Source organism: Drosophila guanche, unplaced genomic scaffold, assembly GCF_900245975.1.
Source record: "Drosophila guanche unplaced genomic scaffold, DGUA_6, whole genome shotgun sequence".
NCBI classification, from domain to species: Eukaryota; Metazoa; Arthropoda; class Insecta; order Diptera; family Drosophilidae; genus Drosophila; species Drosophila guanche.
This window is the reverse complement of record NW_022995750.1, coordinates 393,975-410,541: the sequence shown is the minus strand read 5'-3', so window position 1 is coordinate 410,541 and position 16,567 is coordinate 393,975. Positions and strand designations below refer to the sequence as shown.

Sequence of the window (16,567 nt, the reverse complement as noted above, 5' to 3'; positions counted from 1 at the left end):
CAGCAGAATCAGCAGCAAAGTGTTCCAGCAAAGCAGTCGCGCTCTCAGTGCACGTCCAACCGGAAGCCCAAAAAAACGAAACGCTCGCTCGCTCACTCCATCTTTGTTCTTTGTATATCTGCCTGTGTGTGTTTGTGTGTTCCAATCAGAATACCCACAACAACTAGGAGCCACTCAGTCCCCGTGTTGGCATCGGATATTCCTCTGCTCTGCCCTCAGTTGGATTCGGATCGGTTTGTGCGCGAAACGCGAAACGCAGCGAATGGAAAAAGTTGAAACGTAAATTGCCGTCGCCAAAAACTAAAACGATCTCCCCTCAAAAACTAACTGGTAAACTAACTAATTTAATAGCCGTCTTGTGATTAATTAGCCACCACGGAAACAAGTCGCGTGATTCCTCGCAAAAGTTCCATTGGCCATCGGCTGGCCATCTATCGATCGCGATAGTGTATCTATGAGTGTGTGTGTGTTTGTGTTTTCTGTGCATTTTTTGGCCAACATTATGCAAATGTATCCGAGTCTGTGAATTGCGTGTGATTTGTGGCATCCACAGACTGGAAACAACCCATTCAAAATCAAATCAAACCACAAAAGAGCACAAAACGTTTGGCTGTACAGGCAGTTAGGCACTCGAGCCTAACCATCGTACAGCACAGCACAGCAAACAGGCCATTAAGCCCCCTTCTAACTGCCAATTGGCATACGAATCTTCATTTGCATACATCAAACACATCAGAACTCAGCGCAGCTCACAAAATAAATCGGACTGAGAAGAGAGACACTCTGGGAGGCGGCTGAGAATCGAATCAACAGCCAAGTAAGTTGAAATCTGTCATAAAAACTGTCTTTGTTTAGGTTTAAATATACAAAATGGTTGTTTGAATGGTTGAAAATGATGGATGTACAACACTTCAATCGGTTATTGATGGACTCTGAGATATTGGCAGTAGAATTCCTTAGAGCTACTTTGAAAACTTGAATAAGTTCAAGAATGATCATGCAAACTCGCACTTAACTGTCAGAAATGAAGACCCCCATTGACTTGCTTGTAACAGCCTGCGATTTTACAGATTCTACATTGAACAAATGAGAGGTTCTTCATTTTGCTCCTAAGAAACATCATCAGAGCTCTCCGAATCTCCCTTAGCAGAATAAAGAGCATAATTTATTTAAAAAAAGGCTCTGCATCATTCCACATTATTGCTTTGATCATATGCATATGCACTTGAAATCTGATGAAACACTTTTTGTATAGTCAATGTTTTCGCACCACTCCCTCCCCAGTCACAAACTGGTTCCCCCTCCAAGTCTAGCCACAATCATTGGACACTAATTAGATGCCATTCAGCAGTCAAGGAATTGCAGTCTAAGATTTAGACACTAACAATATGTTTGCCGTTGTATCGATTAGCTAATCCCGCGATCAGCCAGAACACAATCTTTATGGGATCAACAATGAGTTGAGCAGGGGACTAATGTTGGGCATGTAAACGCTAGATTGAGATAGTTAGATACAGATCTGCCTTACAGGAAACCCGTTTGAAATTCGATACCAAGATAAGATTAGATCAGAGTTCTTTTGTGGCAAATAGCAGGCACACACGAACGAGAACAGAAGCCGCAGCAGGATCGAAGGGAAAAATATACTTTTTATTTTTTTGGCAACTAAATCATTCTCGATTATGCCATTAGCTGTGTGCTGGATCGGTACAGCGATCTTTTATGGCCTTTTATTATTGTTATTGTTATTGTTTGTATTGTTGCCATAATTTAATTGAATTGTAATTTATGCATCCCGGTATATTCAGGCATAAATTGCCATAAAATATTGCAAGAAAAACCCATAAATATCAGAGCAACTTTTGAGCTGTCAGAAAGTGGGGGACTAGAGGGGAATCAGGCACGAGTGTACGGGTATATCTATATGGTTTGATATGAACCTGGCAGTCCATTGGCAGTTGACATGAGCGCAGTTTTGTTATGGTGTCAAAAATCTTTCAGCCATCCATTCCATTCGGAGTTAATTGATGGGAGGCGACACAAGCACTCAGCAGCCGCACCAGGGGAACCAAATACTGGAAAACAGGAATGCTTTTGAGCATTTTTTAACACTCCACAGCTCCACTTGGAAACACAAACACAGTAGTTGGCATAATTTTTCGCACAATTGCATTGCAGATACATAAATTGTGAACTTACCGCGAGATCGGCAGGCACTCTGCGCGCGCGTTCAACCCTCAACAAAAGACTCGAGAAGCAGCAACAAAAAAAACACCAAACATCAGTAATTAACATTTACATTTACATTACTATATGTAATAGCATTCGTTTGACTATTCATTAGGGTCTGTGATCCGCTCTGCACCATGGTTCTAGCGCTCTTTCTCGAGAGACTCTTTGCTAATGCACATAAATTAGCGGCAAGGTGTAAGCAGGCTGACACGCGGAATGAAAGCGTCAAGAAGTGAAAACCAAAAGTACAATTCTGTTTTAAAGAAATTTGTAGTTTAAGAAGGAAGTGTCCTTGGCTCCTTTTGAGCGTGCTTTCTAGCCTTGCCAAACCTTCAACCCTTTGCCATACTTTCACTTCTAGACTCGGCCATTTATCCTGGCCATATTCCTTGCGAGCAATTAACTGCTGGCGCCACCACTAACAGGACAACAACGGGGCTCAATGGCTGGCCCAGACAGCCCAGAGAGTGGCCTCCCACAGAGACCCAGAACAGGAGGCTACAATGACACAACGTGCCATGCAATGCCATCGAGTGCTGTAAATATTGCAAAAAGTCTCATAAAATCATTAGCTGGAAAAGTCTATAGACGCGACCTTAGGGCGGCCAAAAAGGAGAGGAGTCCTGGCCGTGACACAACGGCGCTGCGTGTGACCAGTGGCACAGGTTACATGATCCCTATATACATACATATAGGAGTGTACCCTGTACACCCTGTACACTGTGTGCGTGCCCAAGCGCCTTTTAATTTATGACACATTTTATGAGACCCGCAAAAGGCCATAAAACTGAAATTGGCTTCAAACATCAGCCAGAAGGCCAAAACAAATTGGGACAATTGCATCATAAATCTCAACCAAAATCGTTTAGCGAGGGGCAGCGTAAAGGTCAAGCCAGTAGAGGATTGTCAGGGCATTGCAGGGCGTAAATAAATCCATTTAGATAAAGGAATTTGGAGTGGCTTTTCATTGAAATAAAGCTTAAAACTGAGACAATTTTTTTACCAATTATACATGGACATTTCAAAAGGAATTTCTTCAAATGTTCGAGCTGCGGCAACCCCCTGCCACACTTGACTGCCCAAAGCTAATTATGCAATTCTAACACTCGCTTTTGGTGCTGGCTAACCTACACACAAAACTGCACTAGAAATAAACACAAACCCAAGCCAAAGCCAAAGCCACAGTCACATTCATTCAGGTAGTAGCAGCAGCTCCGCGAATATGCAACACGCAAGTGGCAAGGAAAGTGTCGCAGATGCAGCCGCAGCAGAACGAACGAACGAACGAAACACCAACTGAAAATGAACTAAAAATGATATATGTGAATAAGCACTTTAAGCAGGTCAACGGGGAATACACAGAAAGAGAAACATGGCCCAATAGGAAGTACATGCCTGGGAGAGGGCTCGTAGCCAAGCGACCCGTTGACCCAAGCCTGGAAGTCCTGCCGTGCGTTTCGAGACGTTGTCCTAATTGCATGTCAGTTGCGATATAGCGACTACAGAGGTATTCCGTACTGGGTACTGGGTCCTGGTTTCAGCCAGGTTCTCGGTAGCGCAGCACAGGACATGGCGTCAGGTGTCTGAGTGGCTTGCTGCGAGGGTTGTAGCCGCTGCCTCTGGGGATGAAGCAATACTTAAGATTAATAGATTTCATTGCTCAACATTCAGTAACCTAAGCGAATGGCAAAGTTCTCTAGTGCTCATATTCCATATCAATTATATGGTACAAGCGCTTATCGGCACTCTTTGTTGCTTTAAATACGATCTACATCAAGCCCTATCCGCTTTATTGTTTACCCACTTTGCTGCCGATAAAATTCCTATCCTGTCGCATTTTTCCAACAGCCGCGATTATATATTTTAATATATATAAATTATAATATAATTGTTGGCCTGGATGCAGCCACAGAGAAGTAGATGTATTAAGTCCGACTCGATATTCATGGCGGTATCGGGCATCAGGCGAACTTATCGCACAGCTCGATGGCATATGGAACCTTCGTGGAGGAGGGAGGCTTAATCTTTGGACCTATCGCCGGGCCTTAGAGGAAGCTGCATTCACCAGCAGTTCTCCCCGGCTATAATTTTTATGTTTGGCTGTCTGATTCGACTGTAAATTCTGTTTTGATATGTGATTCCCGCGCGCAGTCGCAGATTATCTTATTGTTTCTCATAGCCTCGAAGCCGCCGGGCGCCAACGAATCGTAAAAAAAAACTTTCGAAAGCGTCCCTTTAGCTCCCCACGACCATTGGCCACACATTTTTGGTGGCCCTAATTAATTAATTAAAGACTAGGAAAAATTAGGCGACATCTTTTCACAGTCTACACGAACGAATCTTGATTTTTCCACACAGCAATTAATTCGACCTCTCTCTCTCTCTCTCTCATTCTGATCTCACAAATATAATGTCACTGGCGGTGCGTTGTGGTGCGACGGAGAAGAGAGGAGAAGAGAGGAGAAGCCATAAGCCGCACCGACGCCAAGACACTTAAAAGCTTTGGGGCAGGGACAGATGAGATCAGGTCGGGGCAGGCAGCGCATTCCCTTGCCACAGAGCCATGGAATTTGTCTGCCCTCGTGCCGAAAACTTGTCACTTGCCAGAGAGCGGGAAAAAGACACAGAGCATGCAAGAAAGATAGGCAGATGGAGATGGAGGGGGAAGGTCTCTCTGTCGTATCGGCGAAGATCAAACACCGGGCTCGGTCTCTGGGGCTTAATTTAGACGCCATCTAGATGCCACAAAGGACACACACAGCCCGAATCGAGTTTGCTGCCTAAGTCTTTCGTTTGTTCACACGCCCCATTGGGCCATGTGCCACATGGGCCATGCTCCCGAGTCTGCCTGTCTGCCTGTCTGCCCCCCAAAAGCCAGCATAAAACCGCCTATCGGTCCAGTAATTAATTATAAAACAAAAAACATTATCGCTATCAGCATTGCAACAACAATAGTCGCACAATTACTCGTACGAGCATTGCAATAAGTCACCATTTCCGCCATCAGCTAAAGTCCCCTACCCAGCAAGGGCTCTCCTCTGATAAGAGTGGCGCTCGCCACTATCCAAAACGATGTTTATAGACTGACACACTGTTTCCCGACTACAAAATCAGCGATTGGAACAATCAACAGAAGGGGCCAGCCAGGCCTGGAGGGGCTGTAGTTCGGCTTATCTCTTAGCTGTATTATTCAAATGGGAGTGGAGTTGTTCGTTCTGTTTTGTTGAGGAATTTGTAAGTAGCCGTCGCACTTCAACTGCGTTTCAGTTTGCATATTGTCAAGTGGGAAAGGAGCGTAGTGGAGAGGGGAGAGGGGAGAGGGGAGAGCAGAGCCTTTGCCATGGTAGGGGCAACAGTAAGGCGCATTGTCGCATGAGTAATTGCCCTGGTTGTCGGTTGTTCGCTGGTCGGTGCGGTGGCAACTAATGGCAATGCGATAAGACTTGCAGATCGTAACACTGGTGGCGCAACGAACAAAACAAAAAAATGTATGATAATTATCCACATATATAAGAACTTTAAGGCCATCTCAAGCGATAGCCAAAGCCAACTTCGATGTGTACGGACTGAAGGCACTATGCTGAGTGGGTTACCGAAAGAAAGGTTTTAAAATTAGCAAATGGAATTCTACCATTCTACCCTTTATAGACTCCCTTACCTTAAATCTACTAGAGACTACACAAAGAACACAGCACTTCCACTGCTCTCCCCGGTTCCACTTGTCTCAGCCCAACAGCAACTGATCGAAATGTCGTCAAAGAACCCAACCCAACCCATCTAAACCCGTACCCCTGCTCCTACTAGATGCATTTGCGACATTAAAGATGAACCAAAGTCCATAATTACAAGTCTCAAACGGCCTAAAACACTCAACCCCTCAAGAGAGTGAGAGTCGAGAGTCGAGAGTGGAGAGTGGAGAGTGGAGAGGGGCGAGACGACAGTCGAGGACCCAAGTATGTATTCGTCTGGCAGACGACAGCTGAAAGATTCTCATAATTACGCATAAAGAAAGAAATAAACATACAAATTTGAATAAAAACGATATAACCGCTGAGATCCAAAACCACAGAAGGTGAACCGCAGAGACACAGAGACTGAGGCTGTGGGATGGGGGCTGGCTGGCGCACTTCGGCATTAAGAATCGAACCACAAATCCACTTAAAATCACTACAAAAACCAATAAAGATTGCTTTCATCTTTGCCGAGGGAGCGAGTGCAAGGGAGAGAGAGCGAAAGAGAGGCCAGTGCGCGATGACGATCAATGGAAATTGTGATCATCGAGATGCAATGCATCCAAGTGAGATCTCAACGGGCTTAGAGGGCTCTAGAGGGAAAGCCAGCAGAAGAGATCTTGGGGGGGTCTTGTTCGAGTGGTTGGCAGCGGTGACGCCACTTTGAAAATTCGGGCGACATTTCTCTTTTGTTTTGTGTTCGGGCAGGAAAGGATTAGAGTGGAGCCAGAGCAATTATCATTTGTCTGCTCGTTATCAGTGGCTCAATATGTGCATGAGAACTGCTCTTAATATGAGCCTCTACCACTCTACCACTCTACCGCTCTACCACTCTACCGCTCTGGCACTCCCATTCACTCTCTCGCAAGATGACATTTCCCACCCCGCTGCTGGCATCGCATGAAAGTTTTTCCATATTTCCTGGAAAGCGCGTGCCAGTGCGCTGTGCTCTCTGGCTCCATTCCAATTCCATTTTATTCCACGATAAGCTCCATAAAACTTTATCTACCACCTTGAACACGGGGGGCTTGGGCTTGGGCTTGGGCTTCTCTCTCTCTCTCTCTTAAAGCAGAGATCGTGTGGATGATCACATTAACGGTCTGGCACATGATGATATATAAAGCTGTTCACAAATTAAGGTCCATTAGCGCAGCAGGATGTGTCAGCGCGGATTGAAATATGCGCATGTCTGCCCCCGAACGAACCACGAACCACGAACCCCGACTTACCCCTTGCCCTGGCTCTCTGACGCGCCTTGCGGTTTCTGTTTTGACATCTTTCGTACCTCACCTCTGCGTCTGCGCCTGCGCCTGCGCCTGCAGTCTCGATATCTGACTTGCTGACTGACTTTCCTGCCTTTTGTTCTTTTCGTTTTTGTCTTTCCCACTTTTGCTTTGCATTTTAATGGAGCGAATTTGTCCTCCTCTCAAGAGGGAACCTTTTTTTTTGCTCGATTGGCCGAAACTGAGGCAAATTGCTTGATTAATGATCGTCGCTCGGCTGGGGACTGCTTTTTGGCAGGGGCGTGATTTGTGGTCGAGTTGTGGACTACCCGGAATAGATTGTTTCTACAGGCAGAGGACTTGCTTGAAAGTGGTCTAACATTTAAAGTTAGACCTGAGGCTATTTACAAATAATTTCGGATGTAAAGTACAGATTGGATTCTTGAGTTGTGTGTGTCAAAAATGGTAGGATGTAAACCCCTTTTCTAGTACGAATCTGTTAGAGATCCTTTATGTAGTTGGCAGCAGAAGGCAAATTGAAATGCTTTATGGATAGAAATTCATTGATCATTGATCAACATTCTTTTACACCATTTACCTTAGTTACTTCTAAAGGATTTTTTTCTCAAAGAATAATGAATTCCTTTCCACTCTTTCCACTGAACTATGTGTCATGCCCTTTTCCTAGTTGCGTATTTGAGTCATCTCGAATTAATCGCCTTCCATTAAGTGCTATATAACCACACACACACAAACACACATAAAATGTACTCCCTTCCCTAAGCAATCAATTAATTTTGATCCTGCGATCTTTTGCTTACCCGCAGACGGAGACACACGCCCAGCGATTTAATGAGTTGCTGACAATGGGCCGATCCCGTCAATGCCCACAATCTCGCTTCGGCTTCAATGATCCATGGGTTTCAGATTCTCTTTCAAGGATCGGGAATCTGGTTTCGGGACAAGCGGATTAGCTGGCTTAGAGTAGCGTGGTGGAGTTCCTACCGTTTCTTGGCTCTCAAGTGCGTACGGGAATCTGCCTGCACTTGAGAGCTACGAAAGAGCAAGAGGCTAAGGGGGACATCATTTTTCAAAGTACTTACATGAAATTGACTAATTTTCGGGTATCTTTGCTGCTGCCTGTCATAGCCGTGGCATTGCACCTACACATTTTTACCTGTCAACAGTCAGCAAGCAGTGCTCTCTCCTGCTCTTGCCCTCTCTTCTTGAGGCTGTCTCTTTTCTGCTGTGTGAAGGCGACGCCTGCAAAGTAACACTCACAGGGGAAGGGCAAGCAATGAACAGAGACGAAGAGCGGGAGAGCGAGAGCCAGAGCCAGAGACAGAGACAGAGGGAGGCCCATTGATGAAATTGACTTTTTATGTTGTTGCCGTTGCCGTTGCCTTTGCCGTTGACTTCTTTTCCGATTTTGCGTGGCACTCACACACGGTCGCTGCTGTTGTCGCAGTCCACTGCCTCTGCCGCTGTCAACGCTGACGTCGGGAACTGGATCTGGAAATTTGGGATTAAGTTTTTGTTTACTTTGTGTGGCGTTTTTTAGTTTGTTTGTCCGCCTCAAGGAAGTCGGTTCGCTGCTGTGCTCTCCCGATCTCAAGATCACAGAAATCGTAACAATAAAACCCCACAACAGAGGCACACACGCAGAAACAGAAATATCGGTTAAGTGCTCGTAAATGAATTAAAACCGAACATTAATAACCTTATAAACACAATCAATCAAATGTTTTACAGTAACGCACATCAAATTCCTTGTAAATAATAAGCAGCTCGATACGTTGCACTGTTCCGCCGTTCCGCCGTGTAAATGTGCCAATAAAACATTTCTGAATTTGTTGCAATTCATTTGAATGCATTTGTGCAGCGTTTTTATACACTTCCCATAACCCATCAGTATCCAATAAATATCGTATTCCATATCCATATCGGTTCCAATCAAAGTGGTGTGCGTGCGTGCCCCATAAATCATTCTAAAACAAGCAGCCAAAAGCAGCAAATTATTCGGCCATAATCATGGGCATCTTGCTGAGTGATGGCGATGTAAGTTTACCCCCCGTCACATTCTTGTCGATTGACTATGTTTTCCTCGAATAATCATGCATGTAAATATACCGTTGAACAAGTGATTTAAGGGGGGAGTTAATGGCTAAAGTAGCTGTGGAGCTTAAGCGGGTCAAAGCCATTCAATGTCACTTATTAATTAGAGAATTTACTTGATTTTCTATTACGAAAGATCTACATTAATGAAGGTAATTTCCTTCAGCCAGCAGAAAAATTAATGGAATGTGCAGTGGAATACCCTCTAGAGAGAGAGAGCCAACAGAACCGACTACTCATCGCTGACACTTTCCATCCTCTTCATTTTTTTTTTTTTGAAAGACCAGCCAAGTAATAGTTATCTCATTAATACACTCCTCGCATGGAATCTCCTGCCATCTCCTGTTACTTATAATTTAATAATCCAAATCAGAATGGTTCCTGCCGCATGTTGTGGGCTTATTAGCTGCCACCTGACAGGCGGTGGCGGCAAACTTGAATCGATGGCAACTACAGCTAACGCTTAAAGTAAAACAAAACCAAAGACTTCAACCAGCATCCGTTAGAGCCGGAGAAAGAGTGAGAGAAAGCAACGCGATCGAGGCTTAGAGAGAGATCAATGAATGAGTCAAGTGGAGTGGAGACACTCGAGTGGAGATGGAGTGCTTGCGCAGTGTATGGGAAAACAGGATACAGAAAACGGGATGGCCGAGCGCCAGCTCTAAGCAAGAAACAGAAACACAGAAAAAGCAACAAGAATAGAAAGACAGAACCACTCAAAGCGCCGCTCATCTTCAGGGTTTCCCCATCTCCTGATCCCACTCCCGCCTTTCCTTTATCTTTGCCTTTCTGCTTTGTTGTCCGAGATCCTTCCAAGTGGTTTTCTCTGTTTGTTTTTATTCCTTCATTTGCGGTGACAAATTATTAACGTTCTACTCATCGCCGTGTCCTCTGATCTCTGCCATCTCCTACTATTCCCGATCCCCGATCCCCGATCCCTTGATCACTCTCTTCGGCTCTTCTCTTTTATGAAATTGATTTTTTATTGCTGTTTATTTTAATTCCTCGCCTTCGCTTGGGGATTTCTTTCCAACTCGGATCGGATCGTTTCTTTTCTTTTTTGTGTGGACTTATTTTTGTTTTGCTTTTTAAGTTTGTCCCTTTTGCTGATCGCATTTTAATAAGCGCCCAAGCCCAAGCGCCTTCTCAACCACTTCCAAGCGACGATCCTCTGCATGATCTGCATGGATCTCCACCCTTCTCTCGGCCTCTCTCCTCCAACTGCATCTTGTTGACAATTTTTCGTGAGTCCGCCGACTGCTTTGATCTTCGCGCTCTCTCGTACGAGTATGCTCTCCATTGCTACGGCGCTCTCTTTGATCGAGTGATCTTCTAAGGGGAGCGACATCATTATGCACGCGTGGTCAACTCTTTGATAGTTTGGAGGTTGTTCTTCCCTCTCTGATCTCTTCTTCCCTCTCCGATCTCCTCTCTCTCCCTGCCCATGCTTTGCTGGAATTTAAGGAATTGCATCGGGAATTGGTTTGGAATGCCATGGTTGCAATTGATCTTCAATCTTCGATCACACTCTCTGCCGATTAACTTGTTTGGACATGTGCGTGTTGGGGTCCTAAAATGTTATTGCTCATGCGTCGTGTTTCACTCAGTCAATCAGGCATGAAATATATCACAATTTAAGGACACTTTTAGGGGCACTTTGGCATGAATATTTCGAACCTGAATATTTTGCTAATTCATTTGGTAAAAGTGTATGCCGAAAATTCATAGTTTATTCGCGGTTTTTTATTTGCTAATTTGTTTTTACTTTCTCATTTGGCCACATTAAAAGTACTTTAAAACAGGTATTAATTCGTCATAAATTAATAATTGAACTTAAGAATGTGTTTCAAAAGTGCCATCACTTATTTGGAGTTTGCTTTATTAAATTGTTTCCATATGTTTTGCCGCTTTCCCAGATTTCCTATTTGTTTCATATTTTATTTATTAGTATTTTATTATCATATTTAAATGTTATTTTGAATTTCAAATTTCATAAACAATATTTAATTCTGAATTATTTACCTCACCGACGGCATTTCGATTTCTCAACAAATTAGCAAAATTCTAGTACAAAATGCCATTTAATAATTATAGTTTCATTCCATAAGCACTTTTCTTTCCCCAGCAGGCCATCTGCCGGCCACAGAAATTTGTTTGCGTCTTCCCCAGACAGAGAAAGAGAGAGAGAGAGAGAGGGGAGCCTCCCCAGAGATGGAGTAAAATTAAAAATTTCATACATCATCGCATTAAATTTGTGGGATAAGATAAAGACGTCAAATGGTTTCCCCCTCTCTTTCTTCTCTTCTGTTCGATTTTTTGTGTGCGGCTTGGCTGTAAAGGCAATTTGGAAATATATTCCGTATACCCGCACGAGTGCGCGTATATCCGCATAAATAAAATATGCAATTCTCGCCTTAATTGAATCCGATGTGAGGCACAGATTTCGATGATCGTTTCAGCTGTGTTTGGCTGTTGAACTTTTGTACATTTTTGTTGGGGGAAAAAACAGGCACTTGAAGAGTTTTCTTTCATTTGGTGCAAAAATGTTGAATGAACCATGAAAAATGGTTTGAAATTTTGAGTGTGTTTTGGGGTATTCAACATAGAGGAAATATAATTTTGAGATATTTTATCGTGCTGCTGCTTCTCCTATCCAATTTTCTTTCTCCACATGGTGGAAGTGGTCTATCTATGTCTCAATCTTTTCGTATAACGAATCCTCTCCTGTATATGTACATCCAATATGAGTGCTGACTACCCGTAAATTACACTTTATGGCCCTGGCTATGGCTGGAGTGCAGCCCACACCACCTTCTCTGACTGTCTGTCTCCTCAGGTTCCCCCCAAAGCCCACGCATCAGATAAGTGCTGGTCGAAGCAAAGATAGAGATGCAAACACACACACACACACACACACACAGCAATGCAAAGATACAGATACCCGACAGAGACAAAGAGCGACACGAGAGAGAGCGCCATTAAATGGAGTTGGCAGCCGAAAAGGGCGCAGTCTGTCGGAAAAACGAGTTCCGATCACAGCTTGAGGCAGGGTTTTGTTGCAGTGGCAGTGGCAGTGGCTGGAGAGAGGGATGAAGAGCAGTTGGGGCAGGAGCTGCAGCAAAACCAAAATGGCTGCCACAGCCAAAGAGGGAGTTGCCCAAAGAGACCAAAACGAGAATGCCCAATGGCAGCAAAGAGATGGAAATGGGAAAGGGATTTGGGCTCTTCACACATCACAAAGATGCAACAACTAATTGATAATCCTCTTTCTCCGACTCTTTGCAGTCCACATCGGACCAACAGTCGACACGCGACTATCCGCACTTTAGTGGGGATCATCAGAACGTGCCGCCGCAGGTTGCGCCCAGCGTGAAGATGTACCACAGCAGCGCCGTGGCGGCCTACACGGACCTGGCCGCCGCCGGAAGTGCAGCCAGCGCAGGAGTTGGAGTCTCCGGCTACCACCACCAGCAGGCCGTTAATGCACCCGTCTACGTGCCCTCCAATCGCCAGTACAACCATGTGGCCGCACATTTTGGGAGCGCAGCTGCAGCGCAGAATGCCTGGACAACGGACAGCTTCGGATCGGCGCATGCGCAGCTGCCGGCACAGTTCTACACACAGAATGCGGCCGTGATGATGGGCTCATGGAGGAGTGCCTACGATCCTACGGGATTCCAGCGATCCTCGCCCTACGAGAGCGCCATGGACTTTCAGTTTGGCGAGGGACGCGAGTGCGTCAATTGTGGGGCGATCTCGACGCCGCTGTGGCGACGGGACGGCACCGGGCACTATCTGTGCAACGCCTGCGGGCTCTATCACAAAATGAACGGCATGAACCGACCCCTGATCAAGCCCAGCAAGCGCCTGGTGAGTGCAGTGAGTAGCCCGCCCCTGATCTACTCCGGTTATGCGAGACTAAACGATCACCTTCCCTCACAGACGGCCACGCGGCGACTGGGGCTCTGCTGCACCAACTGCGGCACCCGCACCACCACCCTCTGGCGGCGCAACAATGACGGGGAGCCCGTCTGCAATGCCTGCGGCCTCTACTACAAGCTGCATGGCGTCAACCGTCCGCTGGCCATGCGCAAGGATGGCATCCAGACGCGTAAGCGCAAGCCCAAGAAAACGGGAAGCGGCTCTGCGGGCGGGTCAGGAGCGGTAGCTGGCTCGGGTGTGGTCCTCGAGGCCATCAAGGAGTGCAAGGAAGAGCACGGTAAGTGATATCTCAGCAAGTGACTGTGGACAAGAAATTGAGTCAATTATTTCGGCTCTCTTACAGATCTCAAGCCATCGCTTAGTTTGGAACGTCACAGCCACAGCCTCAGCAAGCTGCACACGGATCTGAAGAGCAGCAGCAGCAGCGGCAGCCTCATGGGGCAACACCATGTCCAGCAGCAGCAGCAGCAGCAACAGCAGCAGCAGGCCCATCAGCAGCAGCAGCAGGCGCACCAGCAGTGCTTCCCACACTACGGACAGGCAGCGACGCAGGCGCAGCATCAGCAGCACGGTCATGGCATGAGCACTCCTTCCGCGGCGCAATCGCAGCTGAGTGCCCGGCAGATCCATGGAGCCACCGGCTCCCAACTTTACACGCCCGGAAGCAGTGCGGGCGGAGCGGGATCCGGTGCCTCGGCGTACACCTCGCACAGCGCCGAGACGCCTTCATTGAGCAATGGCACCCCGTCTCCGCACTACCAGCATCACCACCACTTGGGCAGCTCCCACGGACACCATGTGGCGGCAGCGGCGCACCATCACCTGCATGCGGCAGCCGCTGCAGCCGCTTATGGCGTAAAGACCGAGGCGACAGCCACCAACTATGACTACGTGAACAACTGTTACTTTGGTGGCACCTTTGGGACACTGGGCGGAGCAGCCTCGACGGCCGCCATGGCGGGGGGAGCCGAGTTGGCCGGATATCACCATCAGCACAATGTCATCCAGGCGGCCAAGCTGATGGCCACCTCCTAAGCTAGTGGGCCATGCATTTGTGGCTCTGTGATCTCCCGTCTGTCTCCCCCTCCCCAACTACAGCAGCAGCACCTGCATCAGAGCAAGTCCACGTTGGAATCGCATTGAAAAGACTTTAGACGTTAGTTAGTCCCCCATTCTCCCTTATACTAAGCCTAAGATGATCCCTTTGGCATGTAAATACCGTATCTTTATGTAGCCAGTCTTGTTGTACAAATCTGCACCTACCAATACATAGAGCTAAGTATGTGTCTGCGTCTGCGTGTGCGTGTGTGCGTGTGTGCGTGTACAGTTATCGTTTGTGGTTTACCTTCTTATTTTAATGATGACGATTCATTGTTCCATTAGCTTAAATATCCTCAACTATTTCTATTTCTTGTGCTACCAGCACGGTTTACACACCCCCTCCCCTCATAGACCATTTGGCAGTAGGCGTAATTACTAGAATAGTATTATTATTATGTTTATCCATTTAACAAATCTATGCGTAATAAAATTGTATTCAAAATATGCCCCATTTCCGACTTGCACTTTGTACGTTACATCGAAACTGACTCAATCGACTCGGCTATTGATGCCGATCAAGAATATATATACTTTATGGGGTCGGAAACGTTTCTAAACAGCTAACTGTTCTTACTAAAAAGCATGAATTTTGGTTTAAAAATTTAAACGTAGGACTATAAAGTTGTATAAAAAGTGAAAACGATTATTTTATCGCATTTCTTTCTTCTGATTGAGAACAAATTGGCAGTTTATTTGTCACTGTAGCGCTATGTGGACAATTTTGGAACTACTCGAGTTGCAGAATATGCGGCATGCTTTCAGGTGTACGTGCAAAAAACCTTTTACATGTAAAGTAAAGTTGATCTTATTGAAAGAACAACAAAAACTGTTCAAGTGCCTTGTGGTATATTGTTCACTGTGGCGCTATGTGGCCGAATTGGGAACCGTGATATGAGCTGTAGTATGTACTACATGCTTTCAGGTGCACATGTAAAATTCATTCTACATGAAAAGTCAGAAATTAGTTGCAAGCAGTTGATATATATATATATATATTAATATTATGAAATAATATGCCAAATATTTGCATATTGTAAAAGCAGAATAGAAAAACTGTCAGATAACTTCTTTACGATGTTTTGATGCTACTCGGATGTGTAGTAGGCATGTACGTACGTAATAAACTCAAGCACAATCATTTTCAAATTGAATTCAAACAAACAACTAATCTAACAATCTTTTCTTGACCAACTGGAGACCCTTTCACAACCCACGTTGATGGATGGGTTATTCGGTCAATGTCGCCTGGCGCCCGAAATCAAAGAAAACATTAAAATAGAGTGTAAACCGATAATACGCGATGCGTGAGTAACATAATAAATGAAGAAATGGAATGGTTCAAGTCGAGCTATTGAACTTTTGCCAGGGAATGCACGTGACCAGGGCCGGATTGCGGTTAGTTTGTGGAAAGTTGTGGCTTTGGCCAATTCAAATGTTTGCTTTAATGACATTGCCAATACTTAAAGAGGTGTAAATAAGTCGAAAGACTGGGTTATTGCATCACTTTGCAGACCCCTTTGGGCACTGACAGGAGACTGTCGCTGGCTGTGGACTGGAATCTGGGAATGCGCGCCTGCAGGTGTGAAAATAAGCGCCAATAAAACATGAATCAACACGAAAATAAACAAAATCAAAGCAGGAATGAAAATTAATTGAATACTGGAATCAAACTCGTTCGTTTAGCGCCTGAACTGGCAATGTGTAATACTGGCAATGCCAAATTGCGAATCCGTACAGTTTTGGGGGCCCGTACAGCTGTTGAATGTCTGCCTGTACAATTAGAGATAACGCAATCCACAGATGCCGCTCCAACCCAGGGGAGGGGGGAACGGGTGCTGTTGCCACATTTCCGCACGCGACTAAAATGGAGAGGGAAACAGAGAGAAGAGCAAGAGCTGCGGCCACAACATGCAAAAATTTAAATAAGTCATATAATCATATAAGCGGTGACCTTTGCTCGACAAGGGACACACAAAAATACCTGGAAACCTGGATCCATTCTTCAAGGAAAGCACTTCCAGTCTTTCCAGTCAAACAATCCTGGCATCCACTCCTACTCAAACGTTGTGGGGAGTCCTTTACCGCTCTCTCCCACACCACTTCCCCAGCCAAATCACGCAACCAACTCTGGGGTGGGGTGGAAGGGGAAGAGATCAACGGCAATTAAGGCGACTGCGTAACAAAAAGAAAAACTTGCAACCAAGGTGCACGCGACAACCCGAA

At 45.6% G+C, this 16,567-nt stretch overlaps 1 protein-coding gene across 3 annotated transcripts; it reads left to right on the top strand.

Moving 5' to 3' along the window:
• Positions 1-48: 48 nt before the first annotated feature.
• On the top strand, positions 49-14,788 carry LOC117586057 (GATA-binding factor A). 3 transcript variants are annotated; one of them, XM_034275903.1, is made up of 4 exons: positions 49-817; positions 12,587-13,180; positions 13,244-13,520; positions 13,587-14,788. In XM_034275903.1, exons 2-4 carry the CDS (start codon positions 12,677-12,679, stop codon positions 14,276-14,278), a joined length of 1,473 nt encoding a protein of 490 aa, XP_034131794.1. In that variant the 5' UTR covers positions 49-817; positions 12,587-12,676; the 3' UTR covers positions 14,279-14,788. The 3 variants fall into 3 exon arrangements, with proteins under 3 accessions (XP_034131794.1, XP_034131793.1, XP_034131792.1); XM_034275902.1 differs by lacking the exon at positions 49-817 and adding an exon at positions 8,706-9,244 and having other exon boundaries at positions 12,587-13,171; XM_034275901.1 differs by lacking the exon at positions 49-817 and adding an exon at positions 8,710-9,244.
• The last annotated feature ends 1,779 nt before the right edge of the window (positions 14,789-16,567 follow it).